This window comes from Manis pentadactyla, chromosome 4 (assembly GCF_030020395.1).
Source record: "Manis pentadactyla isolate mManPen7 chromosome 4, mManPen7.hap1, whole genome shotgun sequence".
Classification (NCBI taxonomy): Eukaryota; Metazoa; Chordata; class Mammalia; order Pholidota; family Manidae; genus Manis; species Manis pentadactyla.
The window spans coordinates 110,508,473-110,524,603 of NC_080022.1; the positions used below are offsets into that span (position 1 = coordinate 110,508,473).

General features: G+C 41.3%; 1 protein-coding gene across 6 annotated transcripts in view; it reads right to left on the bottom strand.

Annotated features, from left to right (window-relative positions):
• The window catches only part of LOC118920045 (histone H2B type 2-F), a 110,117-nt gene that overhangs the window by 39,401 nt on the left and 54,585 nt on the right, over positions 1 to 16,131 (bottom strand). Inside the window, exons 2-3 of one of the 6 annotated variants that reach the window (XM_057500665.1) lie at positions 8,542 to 8,683; positions 7,296 to 7,583 (exon numbers count right to left, since the gene is read on the bottom strand). The exons of 1 other annotated variant lie outside the window; for it this stretch is intronic. In XM_057500665.1, the coding sequence (XP_057356648.1) occupies positions 7,386 to 7,583; positions 8,542 to 8,683 (340 nt within the window). In that variant the 3' untranslated portion in view covers positions 7,296 to 7,385. Of the gene's footprint in view, positions 1 to 7,295; positions 7,584 to 8,496; positions 9,251 to 9,435; positions 9,463 to 10,160; positions 10,189 to 15,436; positions 15,937 to 16,131 lie in introns of those variants that run through there. 4 more of the 6 variants (XM_057500666.1, XM_057500669.1, XM_057500667.1 and 1 more) reach the window with 4 other exon arrangements.

A 16,131-nucleotide genomic window follows, 5' to 3' on the forward strand; every position in this document is an offset into this window, starting at 1 on the left:
TGACCTGGAATGTTCAAGTGTTCCACAAATAAAGAAGGGTATCTCAGCATAACCCGTGACTTCACTGTAAACAGCCCTAGCAAACAGACAACCACCTAGCCCACCTAAGGGGCAGGGCAGGTGGTACAAGTCCACACCCTAAGCCCTCTCTTCACATATCAAAGCATGTGTGGCGTGGGATGCATCCTTCCTGCTCTAATAGATTATCCCAAAAATAGTCATAAAAGATTTCTCTGAGCTCTGCTGTCTGATTGTGACAACAACTTGAAGCTTCTAGATCCCACCTGTGTTGCAGTTGCAGCTGCATTCATCCTGACGGTTCCTGGGCTTGTCGGTGGAATGCAAAGAGAAATATCTAAGCTGGCTTGTGTATACAATTAGACAACCAATTTGACTGCTTCTGTATTATCTGAACTCAATTAAGAGCTAGGAGAAGTGCAAGTTGCGGATCTTCAGAATCGTGCTACTATAGACTGCTGTTAAAACACCATATGGGATGTGAACAGTTTCAAGGAATGTGTTGTTTTGATTTGTCTGATTTTTCTCAAACTATCCAAAATCAGTTAAATAATATTCATCATGTTATTGATAAGTTTTCACAAATGCCTGGATTATCAAATTGGTGCTCTTGGTTTCATTGGGTATGGCCAATACTTGTAGGTTTACTTCTATTATGTATTTGTCTTCCTGTTCTGGTGATGTGGGTACATCATCTGATCACTAGCTTACTGAAGCCAATACATGCTTATGTGACTTTCAAGAAGAAATATCTAAGAAGCGATTGTTCACTGTCTACATTACCCCCCATGAAAGTCCGTGCAGTGAATCAGTTTATTTTGTGATTTTTATGATTATGGCTGGACATAAGAGTATGAGAAAAAGCATTGACCTACTTCAAGTGCCTCTTTTTGCTGCACGTTATCTCCCCGTATGGCCCCGGAGGATGGCTGGTTAGCCAGAGACGGGTAAGATTCCTCATGGGAGGAACAACCTAAGACAGGCACAGTCGCAGGGGGGCCAACAGGCTAGGAGAAGGGGGCCAAGTGAGGCAAGGCTTAGAACCTAGTCCCCCCATTTATTTGAGGCATTCCCTGCTGCCCTTGCCCAGCTCAGGTCAAAACTCCGTCTATAGGCCTAGACCTGATCACCTGCAATTACCTTCTATTGGCACTAAATCTATTTTCTGTCTTTATTTAAGACGCAGACTTTTATTTCCTACTGCAGAATTTGGAGAAGTAAACTATGTTAGAAGCCTTCTGTTAGAAACTGTTTGCTATATTCTTTATTAAAGCTACTACTTAAAAGAAAAGGGGAAAAGTGGGATTAATGGAATTAATACATAAATTAAGTAATATAGAAATCAAATGTACAAATGCATATGACCTGATTGTTTCTCCTACAACTCCTGATTCATTATCAATAAGAAAATGAGTAAAGACAAAACAGTTCCTACAACTTGTGACTGCCCTCACGTGGTTTCGGTGTCCTTGAGGAGCACCATGCCCTAGGGCTGGACGCAAGGTCAGATAATGATTGTGTGTTGATCATGTGTTGAACCCCCTACTCAAAATTCTTTGGATGTTTGGGTTCATTTTCTCAATAAACATGAGGAGTGCCTTTTCGGCATTACTCTTGGACTGTTACGCCTTGAGTCCCCTGGCTGGCCCTTTCAGATTTTCGATAACTCATCGCGTCTCCTCCCTTATCTGCAGGTCAGAAGCAGGGAGGGACTGACACATGGGCTCTTAGAGTGGTCAAACTGGTTAAAGGGAAAAAGTTTTAGAATGAAAATTTCACTTATTCACCCTTTTTTAGGTCGCTCTCAAACACAAGAGTTTAAGAGCAGGACCATCTGATCTTTAACCTTTTCCACCAACTCCAAAGAGGCATGGGAAGACAGAAGCTGAATTATCACCCTCCTAATCTCCTGCAGTAACTGTGGCACATCTCCAAACGTCCAGCCTCCAGAACTGTCTCTGGGTCTCAAACACCCTTTTAAGGAAAGAACCGGTGTTGATTTCGAGATTGAGAGGGAAGGGTTTGGGAGGCACCAGGCAATGGGAGGTGAAAGACAATGTATCATCAGTGAGGAAATTTTAATTTGAATGCCACAGCTTTACAGTGTTGTTAAGTCTCCTGTGCAAGCCTTTGCTCTGGGTGTCCTATCTTTTCAGTTCTGTTTGTTCAAGGAGGTCTGCTGTGGGTAAAATTGTAATATTTCCAAAATACCTTGCTTCACTTTGGTACATCTGCATATCAACAGGAGTTCAGAGGTGGAGAGAAGTATGGCTTTAGTGCATTTGCATCTTTCCTCTTGGGTGAAAAGAAGTTCATCTCCGTATCAATAGGTAATTACTGGGGCAAGGAGGGCTTATCTGTACCTGAGAGATGAGGGGGAGGGCCGGTTTTGCTGCCGCTTGCGCGGGAGAGAGAGAAATGCATCCACACTGCAGTTTGTGAACAATAAACGGGTTTTAAACTTTATTACTCCCTTGACTGATTTCAGTTTTTAGAGGTATTTTGCCCAGGTATTTCCTCTCCCCAGACTTACATTCTGGCAGCAGTCAGCAGGGTTCCTCTGAACCCGAAAACTGTTATAATGGGTGCATCCTTTGGGAGGGCCGCCCCAAGAAATGATGGGGAGAAGTGGGGCTCAAACTGAGGGATGTGTGTCTACACTCGTGTGGTTGTGCAGGCACCACCACCACTGCTGGCTGCACTGACCCCGACCTGTGGCCAGAGCCTAAGGCTACTGCTGCTGCTCCTGCTGCCATCCAGAGCCTGCTCACAACTATGGAAAGGAGCAGAGGTCTGGGTCAACTTGATAGAGAAGCAACTGGCTGCTGTGTACCATGCCCTGTTGGCTACTGAGCCCATCGCCAGAAAAGCTCCGACCAAGGTAATAACCACCTATCCCATTGCGGGGTGGGTGAGACTGGACCCATAGGTCACAGAGTGGTGTGGCACAGAAACCTACCATATATCATGTGACTGGCCATTTGCCTTTGGCATCCCCAGGGAATGATGAAGCAGCCGCATTGGCCCAGGAGCACTGGCTAGAAGGAAAGTCGGCCTCTGATGTGGCCAAATGGCTACATCAGCATTTGTTGTACACAGGATAAAAGACAATGTGGCCTGTGGCCCATCATCAGGGCTTGCCATTGACCTTTGAAGAAGTCAGCTGAGCCTGGAAGGAGTGCTCTGCACGTTGTGCAGATCAGCAAACCACCAAAACGGGCCTAGAGCATCTCTTTGCAGCCTATGGCCGGTCACCGGTGATTGAGAGTGATTAAGGCACCCACTTTATTGGACATGCGTGCAAGGACGGGTGCAGCAATTAGGAATAAAATGAACGTGGCCCTGGACACTTCAACACATGGACCACTGATGGCTAGCTCTTCTGGCACCTTGGGAAAAGGCTTGGAAGCTCGCTTCCTGTGTATTCCTGGAATAACAGCAAATTGGCCCCCCACAATCATGGTTATTTGTTTCCATAGTCCTTATATCCTGAATGTGCCCTCTGGCTGCAACTGCCACATGATGGCTGGAATGGACGAGTTTTGGACTTAATCTGTATGGGACTTTGAATGTAGCCGAATCCTCTAGCTTGAGAATTATCATGATTGTGTTGCTGTTTTCAAGAAAAAAAATGCTTAAAGAGAGGCTTGACTTTGTCTAATGTTGTGTAAAAGTTTTGTGAATAATCTAGCATGGCTATTAGGAATGAATAAACAAGTGTAGAAACATTTTTTGCTTAGTTAGAGATTGTGCTGTAAAGTACATTTACTTAATCTGCATAGGTTGAGTTCTCTGACTTGAGGATTATCAAGATTTTATTGCTGTTGCTATTGTATGTTACTAGATTGATTGGAAGAAGGGGAACAAGTAAATTGCAAGGTGAGATTTCTGGAGGGGTGGCCTGTGGGTAAAATTGTAACATTTCCAGAATATCTCCCCTGGCTTTAGTACATCTGCGTGTCAATAGGCATTCAAAGGTGGAAAGAAGTATGGCTTTAGTGCATTTGCATCATTCCTAAGGGGTGGACAGAAGTTAATCACCATATCAATGGGTAATTACCTGAGCAAGGAGGGCTTATCTGTACCAAAGAGGTGAGGGGAGGGCTGGTTGTTGCCATCTGCTGGAGCAGGAAACAGAGAAACGGCCCCAGATGGCAGTTTGTGAACACAAAATGGATTTTAATTTTTATTTCTCCCTTTGGCTGATTTTGGTCTTTAGAGGTATTTTGCACTGGATTTCCTCTCCCGAACTTACACTACCTTCTGTACAAGCCATATACCTAACCTACTTAAAATCTTTCACTGGTTTCCCCTTTCCCTCAATGTAATGAAGTTCAACCTTCTTAACATATAATCAGAGGGATCCCTGTCTTGATGTCCTTGTGATAGTTCTAATCTAACCGTTTGTCCACATTTCCTGTGATTCTCCAAATGGACCATGACCTTGTAGGATTGTTTATGACCATGTTATTTCTGTAAGATAAATTTTAGCCAAAATAAGTAGGCGAAGAGAGGCAACAAAGGGCCAGGTAGTTTATTGAATGCCACTCCCGGGTGATGTTCCGCGGCCTGGGTATTACAGGCCGGGGAAGTCACACCAGGTCAGGGAGGTGGGGGCTTATAAGGTATTAGGAGGGGAGGAGTGGGCAAGCTATCCTAGGGGGTATGGAGAGGTATGATTGGCTAAAAGTGACATAATAGACAACTAGAAACTTTTTTTCCTTCCAAGAGGGATGAGGCTGACATCTGGGTCTTAGTTGGCACATCAGAAGGAGGGAATTCAGGAGGAGCTGTTCCCTTTCCATATAAGGCACAGACTTTGGGGTCTGGTCTGTTCTCCCCCTATGGCATCTCTCTGTTCTGTTTGCATGTCCTTGTTTTTCCTTCCTCCAGCCTAACAATTTCCACCTGAGAAAGCTTCTCTTTCTCTTCCTTTCCTATTATTGCCCACCCACCCCCAACAAAAACAAAAATACTCAGACACAAAGGTCTAACTCCTGCTTTTCCTTCAAAACCCAGATCATAGGTCATCTCCTCCAGGAATTTTGATTAGCTCTCTCCTCATAATATTTGAGTTTTTGTTTGTCTCTCCTTCAAGATTGTGATGTTTTGAAGGTCGTCTAAGTCCCTACTTCTTAGGTCAGTGTCTGCTGCCCCTCTTTATGTTTTAAAGATAAGCTTGATTTACTCAATTTCGAGAGTTTCCTTACTCTGAGATGCTCTTTCTACATGTTGAGTATTAGACGATAACACTATGTTGGAACAATCAAAATTTTCCTTCCTTCACCCTTCCTTCCTTCTTTCATCCTTCCTTCCTTCATCCCTCCCTCCCTCCTCCCTTCCCTTCTCTCTCTCTCATTCTTTCTCTTTCTCTCTCCTTCCTTCTTTCCTTCTTTCCCTCTTTTAAACTCTCCTGGAAATCTGATGTTTTAATGAATAAATTCTGAAGTGTGATACAAAATTTATTGTTTCTGAACATTTCTCTGTAAACAGGAAGCAGGGTGTAGACAGTGGGGGTGGGTAGGAGTTCTGGTCTGTGTAAAGGAAAATGGTGATTAATGATGCAATAACGTTTTTAAACACTGTAAGATCCCCAAATTCCCCTTTTACCATTTGCTGAAAAAAGAGTTCTGTCTTTGGCCCCCTTCCTCCCTTCCTCCTTTCCCGGCTGGCCTGCGGGGACTTCTCCCGCCCTCAGCGGTCATGGTCCTCCCGCTCCTCCCGCCCCTCCTCCCTCTTCTGCTTCCTCAGGGAGGAAGCCGGAGGGAAGGGAGGTGGGCGGAGAAGACCCGCAAGGCCAGGGCAGAGGACGACTTTGTTGGAGAGCTCGGAGGAAAGGAGGGAAAAAAGCAAGCTGTGGGCTGTGAGATAAGCGGTGAGATAAGCAGATTTCAATAGTTATGGCGTGGACTATAGCCTTCCAGAGAACCCAAATAATACAAAGGAATTTAGCTTTCACTTTCAATTACAGGTTGGTTCCTGGAGAGTGTTCTCTGAGCTCACATCATCATAAAGCTCAGCGTCATGGGTCATGTCTCCACAGGGTTGTCCTTGGCCGTAGTAAAGGGTACTGTCCACACCTTTCTCTCAAAACAAAATCTTGGAATCTCAACAACATACTCTCTGCCACAACATTCGTGCAGGTGGGGGCAGGGCGGGGGGTGAAAATGTGTCACATGCATAAAGTAAAATGCATAGAACCTATATGTAAAATATGACAAATGATTATAATGCACACACCTGTGTAATCTCCACACAGATGAAGACGTTAAGGTAGTATTTGTCCTTTAACCAATTACTCCAAAGCTTTACCAGGTCATAACCTTCTACTTCATCCCCCACTCCCACTTCATAATAATTCTGCTTCTGCTTCCCTCTCTTCCTCTCCCTCTTGCCCTCCTCCTTCTTTTTCAATCTGTAATGTTCCCTCGTGGGCCTTCACTTTTAAAATCCCTTATTGGTAATGAATTTGAGCATCGTTACATGTTTGCCACTTGGATTTTTTTTTTTTAAATACACACCCTCACCCCAACTGCCACCCAATACCGTGGTGATTTTCCCATAGGTCTGTCTTTTTCTTCTTGTTTTGCAAGCATACATTACATAACTTGGGTACCAGTTGATTATGCTTACTGAAAATACATCGCCCAAACCATGACATGTCTTTTTACTCTTTATTCTGTGTTTTGATGAACAAAGATTCTTGATGTCGTCAAACTGATCTGTCTCTTCATTAAGAATTTGTCTTTTTTGCCTTATTTTTTTAAATTATGAAAATACCCTGCTACATAGTACCAACTAAAATAATTTTTGTTTCACTTCACATTTAGTTGTTTAATCCTCACTGAAATAATTTTGGTTATGGCAGAAGTGGGGACCATATTACTTCCCCCTACTTACCCTCCGAGTGATGGAATTATATGCTGTAGTAGTTGAACATTTATGTTTGTAATACTGTAAAGTCCCGGGATTGGAAATCCCAGTGAAAAGTACCTCTAAAAACCAAAATCAGTCAAAGGGAGAAATAAAGTTTAAATCCCACTTATTGCTTCAAAGTGCAGTCCAGCGCCCTCCCTCTCCCCTGATCAAGAAGAAGCAAGCAAGCAAGCCCCTTCTTTTGGCCTCAGGTTCAGACAGCCCTCAGTTGCCCAGGCAATTGCCAATTGACATGGAGATGAACTTATCTCTACCCCTGAGGATATGCAAATGCACCAAAGCCAGGCAAGATATTCTGGAAATGTTACAATTTCATCCACAAATACCTTTGTTGTGCCCAAAGTCACAAATCCCAGAAGACCACCAAGGAGGCAACACCGATGCAAAAGCAAAGAGCCTTTATTCGAGCTAGCTCGAGCTCAATCTCTCATCTACACCAACACAGTGGCAAGATGCCAGAGAAAGAGAGCGAGTTTCAATACCACAAAGGTTTTATGGGGTTCTAGGGCAGTTGGTGGGGTGATGGTCGTGGCTCTGGCTGATTGGCTGGGCCTGGGGGTAGTTGGGGGGTGATGAGTCGTGGCTTTGGTCAGTTGGCAGGGTCCAGGGGTGGTGGGTGTTCTTGCTGACTGGAGGGGTGAGAGGGACTAAGCTCCGATTGGCTGAAATATGATCCAGGTCCCGATTGGCTGAAATAGAATGTGGGAGCTTGTCCTTTCATTCCATTTCTCTGGATCCTAAGAAGGCACCCAATCATGGGTCTAATAAGGTTTTGCAGTTGTAAGGAGATAAAGGCTGATACTGTTGTCTTAGCACCAATAGCTGGACTGTATTAATTCTATCTTTAATAAAAGTTATCAGTTTATTGAGGATACATGGTCTAAAGGTAAGCAGGAGTATCAAGATTACTAGGGGCTTGTACTGAGCATGGAGGATTATCAGTTGGACAGCCCCCACGTGGTCTCTGACAATCTGGACCAGCCTGCTGATGATACAGGGCTCAAGGGTTAGTAAAAGAAGTAGGATGGCAAGGGGTCTTTGAATATTAAAGATAATTTCCTGCCTTGATTTCTCTCTGGGACACTGGCGCCTTGGTTTGGGCGCACATCAAAAGACTGCGTGCCCAGCCTCTAAGGTGGGCTGAGATATTGTCTATTTGCTAAAGAATCCTGCCTTTTACTATGCCATCTACAGCTGGGTCTGCATGCTAAGTCAGTTGCTCAGCTTGCAAAATTACCTAGTCAGATCAGAAAGAGGAAAGACAGCACATAGGCCTGGGCCTTTTAGTATGCTAAAGTGAATCTTATACATGATTACAAATGATTAGCATAATAAAACATGTGCTACTCTTCTTTATCTGGGGAACATTAACTGATCTCACTGAAGAATGATCCTAGAGCTTAATGTTCAACATAGTTTTAGTGGGGCAGGGGTTCTAGCATGTAGTTACATTGCTCTGATTGCAAATATCCTGCCTTGTTTTCTCCAGAGGCTCTCACTTTATTCTGTCTAAGCCTATGGTCCCTGTCTCATTCTCCCCTCTACAGATAGAGACCCTAGCTGCTGCTAGGGAAAAGGGGCGATGACCGCTCTGGCTGCTTCGTGCTGAGAAGGGGGCGCAGTAAAGGGTGCAGCTAGGTCTCTATCACTGGTCAGTTGAGAGGGCCTCAGAAGGTTGGCGCTTCTATTCTGGGTTTCATTTCTATTCCTATTTGCAGTTTTGTGGCTTCTAGGCAAGATAAAACAAATTGTGTTATTAGGTTATGTAGCAACATCTGGAGTTGGATTTTCCATTCTGGAAGGACAAACTTGATGAGATTAAGAATGCATGACTGAAAATGAGAACTAGAAATAGTAAAACTTTAATTGCAATGATAGGAGAAAACTAAAACATCTGGAAAATCATAGCTAGATATTTTGAAGAAGCTGGAATTCTGGATCTAGTTTATGTCTCAATAACTAGTATTAGGATTTAGTATGGATAAGGCTGAGTTATTGAAACAATACTTTTCTCTAAAATCACTCTCATTTTTATTAGAAGTAACCAGGTTAAGAAAATAATTAACAGCTGGCTTGATTATTTGTGTAAGTGCAGCAAGAAGAGCAATTGATTACACAGGCTCTTTTAAATATGCTTTGCTGGAACTTTCTGTAAGGAATTTCAGATTGAACTTTTAAAGGCCTCGAGGCCAGACAGCCAAGCCAGACTTGCCATCAGGCTTTGCCTGCAGCACCTGTAGATTTGGATGAATTCTTCTCTTCTTGAGGTCTCTGAGACATCCTGAGATTCCTGCACCTGCCAAGAATTGACTTTCCTTACTCACCTGGTATGGCTGCTGGGAACTTCATAAGCAAGGTACCAGGCCAGTTCTTCCAAGGGGCTTCGTTGGCTTTATAAAGTCAACCTTAGTTCCTTAAAGCTGATCATACCTGAGTTTATGCATGTGTCTCTCAGGTGTGACATTCCAGTCAAAGCCTTGGTGGTATAACCTGTTTTTAATTGGTCCTCTTAGAAAAGAAAGCAGGTTCTTATTGAACTTATGCAAATAAACATATTGCCATGAAATATAAAAATAGTCACTGAGAGTTTTTAAATTCTGGAGGGATCAGGTAGAGAGAAAGATAAAGTTTCAATTCTGCTTATAAAGGTAGTTATTTAATAAACTGTTGTCAGCTTAAGAGAAAAAGCTTAAAGCACTTTATCAGCAATATCTGAAACAAAAAGCCATAAAATCATCTTCTTTTGTTTACTTAACCCTATGTAACTAATACCTGTACTGCTGAAATTTAGTTCTTTACTAGTTTAGGAGTAATAAAACAGTGACTATAAATGCCAAAAGACTTACAAATGACAATGGCTAAAGATTTGATGAGAGCTTACTGCAAGACAGTTGACATAAGGAAATTCGAATATTTCTGTAACAAAAAAACATTCAGTAACAAAGTTTAGCATCATTCTCTTTGACAGTGCTTTCCAGGTAATTAAGCAGGTAAGTATATATCAGATAAATAAGCCAAATTAGTCAAATACTTTCTTCCAATGAGAAAAAAATTCCTCTGACATGTTCCAGGGGCCCTCTGGAAAATATCAGATTTAACTAGAGGTAAAAGTACCTTTTTGAATTTGATTTTGGGAAGTTGTCAGAAGAAAGTTTATTTGGCACTTGCTTAAATAGTATTATAGGTTGCTATGAAGCAATACTTACCCATTTAACCAGAATGACAACAAAATACCTGAAAGGCAAATAAAGAAGGTTACAGTTGTTAGCATAGTTTAGCTTTTAGTCCTTTTAATATTAAGATCTCATTTTCTTAAATACTCGGACAACTCATTGAGACTTTAAGCATGAGAAACTGCTTTGATAAAACAATTAGAGAACCCTTTGTAATCTTTCAACAGAAAGAGCAGATTAACAGTTAAGGAAACCTAGTCTTTTTAACTGAAAACAAAATTCTAATTTTGCTGTGTACTTGATACTGAGATTCATTTGCTTTAATTTTATATAGCATGACCATATCAATTTTTTCACAAACTTTCTACAACTTCCTTTTACATTCAGTTCTCCCTCTTTAAATAAACAGCTGTACTTCACAACAACGTTACTTTCTTTTATCAAAAGACACATTCTTTAGCATGTAGAATGTATTTCCATTCTTTATACTTTCTCTTTTTAAAACATACATCTTTTAGCATACAGAAATGTTTTCTTTATTACTTTAAGTAGTTTTAATTAGAACTTAAAACCATTAGAAACTTTAATTTTCAGTGAACACTGAGGAGTAGGCTATTGTAAACGGTTACACTAGCATTCTTTAGATTGACAAATTTATGAACATTTTATAATTTCTGTAACTATGAGCTTTATAGCACAATCTCTCACTAAACATAAAGTATATCTTCTTAACTTAGCAAAACTTTAAGGTTTTAGGTTACCACAGAGATTCTCAGGCTGTAGGTAGGTATACACACTGTAACACACAATTAAAAAGGTGTTCACTTGCCACACTCATTTTAGTTCACTCATTCGTAACAACTATGCGAGATTACTTACAAGACCTTTACTGAATATTAGACAAAGCCAAGCCTTTAAACATTTTATTCTTAAAAGATTTAGCAGATAACATTGACTTGAATGACCTTAGGTAAACTTAGGTAGCTGATAACTACAAGAACATGCGGACCTCAGCCAAACTCAAATTAGCATTAATGCTTAACATTTTTTATCAGATTTTCTGGAAGTTTTAGAATGCCTAATTTTCACAAGCGCTTGCTTTAAATCAATTTCATTAATACCATCCGGAGGTAGAAAGATATTTTCATTTACACACTTAAACACACAAACATACAGATTGCGACATAATGATAAGATTCCCTCTGGCAGCCATCCGACATTGAAAACTGGCTACTCACAAGAACAAAAAGTCTGCCACCGACCCTTCTGGACTTCCACACTGAGGTTGTTAGCTCTCCCCCTAATATCTTTAACCTGTAAAAGAGTGGTTGGATTAAATGTTCCCTCCGGCAGCTGCCAACGTTAAAGGACGGCCACTTGGAGGTGCAGAAAACACGAAATTTTCCTTTCCTGACGTCTGTGCTCAAATTGTGAGCTCTCTCCATAACGTCTGAGAAAAATGGTCTGTCATGAGAGACAAGGGGGTCATCTGAGTCTGTCCCATTTCTTCTGTCAACAAGACTAAGACAAACACGACAAACAACAGGCGCCTAGAGAGAAGTATCTGCCGCGGCTGCGGAGGCAAAACTGAAAGTAAGTTCAGGGTCTGTTGGGCTGCAGTGGCAGCCGACTTTCCTCACAGATGAGGACCTCATCCTCCAGATGGGGGCAAGGGACATCTCCCAAGACCCCTGGTCGGGGACCCGCCAGCGCGTCTGCCTAAGTCAATGCCGACCCAGATACAGATTGGAGCTCCTACAGGCTTCTACAGGCTTGTTCACGAACAAAAACAGTGAGACACAGATAAAGACAGAGTGAGACACAGGTAGGCAAGGACAGACAGATAACTGAGTGCACTCACCAGCTGGCACAGGGCCCTCTGGGTTGGGAGTCCTGGAGGTCTCTGGGATCCCGGATGAGCCCCCAAATGTTGTGCCCAAAGTCGCGAATCCCAGACGACCACCAAGGAGCCAACACCGATGCAAAAGCAAAGAGCCTTTATTCGAGCTAGCTCGAGCTCAATCTCTCATCTACACCAATGCAGTGGCAAGATGCCAGAGAAAGAGAGTGCATTTTCCCCAGAACAAAGGTTTTATGGGTTTCCAGGGCAGTTTGGGGGGGGGCGGTGATCGCTGTGGCCCTGGCTGATTGGCTGGGCCTGTGGGTAGTTGGGGGGTGATGAGTCGTGGCTTTGGTCAGTTGGCAGGGTCCAGGGGTGGTGGGTGTTCTTGCTGACTGGAGGGGAGAGAGGGACTAAGCTCTGATTGGGTGAAATAGGATCCAGATCCCAATTGGCTGAAATAGGATCCAGGACCCAATTGGCTGAAATAGAATCTGGGAGCTTGCCCTTTCACCTTTGTGTTTTGAACCCTCAGTTTAGCCCACTTTCTCTGAAAAGCCCACTTTTTCATTTTTGTATGTTCCAAATAAACTAAATTCTCCTGATAATTCTCGTGGTTTGTCTCTCATGCATGTAAATAATTATGGTTTTCATTTTCATCTTCACATCTCATACCTTTTCTTTCTCTGGCCTTTCCTCACTGGCTAAGATCCCCATCACAATGGTTGTGATGAGAAGTTGTCACAGTAGGCCTATTTGCTTGCTTGCTGGTAGTTCCTCATTGGGAAGCTGGGTGGGGCGGGTGAAGTCAGTATTTAATCATCAAATATAATGTTTGCTGAAGGCTTCTGTCTGTTAGTTTTTGTTTTGGAAGCCACTCTTAGCAGATCTGGGTGCTTCTCTTTTATTCCTATTAATGTGCAGAGGTTTTCAAGAATCATAAATTGATGCTGAAATTTTGTCAAATACCTTTTCTGTGTTTTAGTGACTATGACTTAAGTTATTAAGACTATCCTTTAAGCTGTTAATGTGATGAATTAGGTTAATTTATTTTCTAATGATAATCAACCACTGTCCCCAGTATAAGACCAGTTTTATCACGATATATTTTTAAACGTATGGCTGGATTCCATATTTTAAGAAAATTTGCAGCTATATTCAGAATAAGACAAGCCTGTAATTTCTGCTTTTCACATTGCCTTTTTTGGGTTTTTGGCTTCAATACACAGGTGTTGAACTCATAAAATAAGTTGGAGAAAGGTATAATCTTTTCATTCTCTTAGAATTTACTTGGTTTTGAGTCATTTCCTCTAATGAACATTTTTGGTCCTTCGCTTTCACTGTGAGGAGATTTTTGAGTTCTGGTCTAAAAAATGTAAGGCTTGTAGGACTCGTCCATCTGCCCCACCCCCCCAAAATCATTACTGGAATACATCCATTTCCTCTAAATTTTTTCTTTGGTTGGCATATATGTCTTTATGATACTCATTTATTGTTTCCTCATGTCTATGAATTCAGTAGCAAGGACTCCCTTTTCTTCCCTCCTGCCAGTTTTATCAATTTTAGTAGTCTTTCCCTTCCCCGCATTCTCTTCTGTTTACTGGGTTTGGCGTTTTCTGGTGCTATTCACCTTTTCCAAGGCTACTGGAGAAATGGAGTTAAACATTAATAGAGGATACATTCCAGAAAGTGGAGCTGCTTAGTGAAAATGTAGTGGGAATGTGAAACTCCGACCACCAACATGTTAGGTGCCAATTATATACACCAAACTGTATTTCACATTTAAAGACTACACTAGAAATTATCAATCTTTTAAATATAATTTAAACTTTATTTACCTTCAGCTAATCTATTTATATTCAATCCTCATAGACTTTAAGTCCTCATAGACTGAAAGAACTGCCTAGTATTTCAGGAAACTTGAGTTCAAGACCCTCTGTTCTCTTCTGTTTGGGTGTTTACTCTTTCTTTCCAACTAAGATTAATTGCTATAAAAAATGTAAGCCTGGCCTTTTTGTTTGCAGCAGCCTCACTGGTTCTAAATTTTATAGATATGGAGCTGTTGCTTGGATAGTTTCATGGGTTTAGTTGACTTTTAGGAACTTCAGAAACATGGTGTACAGGAAGGTTCCTAAATCCATCTTTGGAGGTGTTGGCAGAAAGAAATAAGCCCAAGAAATAAAGGTAACAGCTTCTGAAGACCTATGACTGGTTGGAACCAGAGAAGATTTCTAAAAACCAGAGAGGAGTTGTTTTCACAATTTAATTTTCATGTTGATGGCCACCTCATCTATTTTGATGAGGAAATTAGTGGAGAGAAATTTCTTTATTGGATTGCAAATTTTCAATATTTTTATTAGTCTAAAGGAAATTTAATGATAAAAAAGTTACCATGTAGAATACATACCATTATATGTATTTTGTACATATATAAATATATAAATATAAAATATATATATATATATATATATATATATATATATAATGCAACACTTTATAATTCATAAAGGGAAAGTACTGGTAACCTCTTAAGATAGTGTAGTCCTTATAATAACTGAATGTATGCCATGTTCTCATATGCTTTAGAAGACTGTGCAATAATATTAAAATGGCATTCCTTGGTCACTTAAGTTGCCTATTTCCTGGCCCAGAATAATACACAGGAGGAATGACAATGGGAAGAAAAATGGCCTTTTGAAGGACTTACCTAATGTATCTCTCTTATTATTATTTGGAAGGACATCCAAAAGTCAAAGGGAAATATTGGTGTAGAAAAGGGAAATTCTCTGCTATCCCTCTTCCTTAACACAATACACATTGGAGGAACACTCTTCTCATTCTTCACATACCAGGATAGATACTGAACTTTTTTTTCTAATGCTTGAGGACACAGTATATTAGAACATCAAAGAGGTGTGGCTATTACTGTCCTTTTTCCACCTGAGCATCAAAACTGCCACCATGGCTGGTGTCAAGGGGAACCTTGAACCCAGAATCCGCACTCCATCTGCCTTCTGTCTGGCCCTCTCCTTATAGGACTTACACCATCAGACTGATTTGGGAAAGTTTAGTAAATGTTGTTTTGTGCTTAGACAGAAGGAAAAACCTCTAAGACCTTTTGGTGGTCCAGTTTACTGTGGCACAAGTTCTACCAATAACAAACTGTGATTATATACACCACCAGTTTCCTTTGTGTACATATCTTGCTCAGGAACACCCACACCCATCAGGGAACCTAGGTTATTGTAAGAATGAGACTTGGGAATTCTTTGGTCCTCTGGCCAAACACCACCAATTAGTGCTCTAATTCCACCATTTTTTAAACTACAACCATGATATTTTAAATACTGCTTATTTTGGAGAGTTCAGTTTAGAGGCAATGGAGATTATTGCTTTAATGTTATTTCTGTATTTTTCAAATTTTAACCATAATGTAGATTTCTCATTAAAAAGTATGGTGAGACCAGAAAACAGTGGAACAACAATTTTTACGATACAATGAACATGCCAAATTTTGGTAGAAGTTACAAGTCTAGCATGCAGTAGTGGTTTCAGTATCAGAAATATAGTGTTCTTTACTTTTTCAGAGAAAGCAGTTTGTTTTTTATTTTTCCCTTATGGCTGCCAGAGGGATTGAACATTGCCAGACAGATTTAACCACATAGTCCCAAGAAATTTTACTTGGCAAGCAAGCTACTGAATTTTGTTGGGGTTATTAGTCACTCCTGCTACCAGAGATCTGATAACACCACAGTCTTTTGTAGGAATATGAACCAAGAAGTTGAACATTTGCACTTGACAGGGTTACTACAGCAGCCAGATTGTTTTTTCTCCTTGATGAAGCATTCAGAGAATGTGAGGAGGTGTAACCAGTCTGTGAGGCCAGTTGGAGTAGTGTGGGGAGATTTCTTATTACCTGATGTCAGGCTGAGGGGAAGAGAGAGATCAGAGGCATGGAGGGAGCAGTCTCTAGGAATGAAAGAATAATAAGAGAGCTGTGTAACCAATATAAACAGAACAATATTTGCATAACAGAGGTACCAGAAGGAGAAGAGGGAGACAAAGGGATTGTAAGTCTCTTTGAGGGAATAATTGCTGAAACCTTCCCAAGCCGGGGAAGGAAATGGATGCTCAGTCATGGAAGCACAGCAATCCCCTAACAAA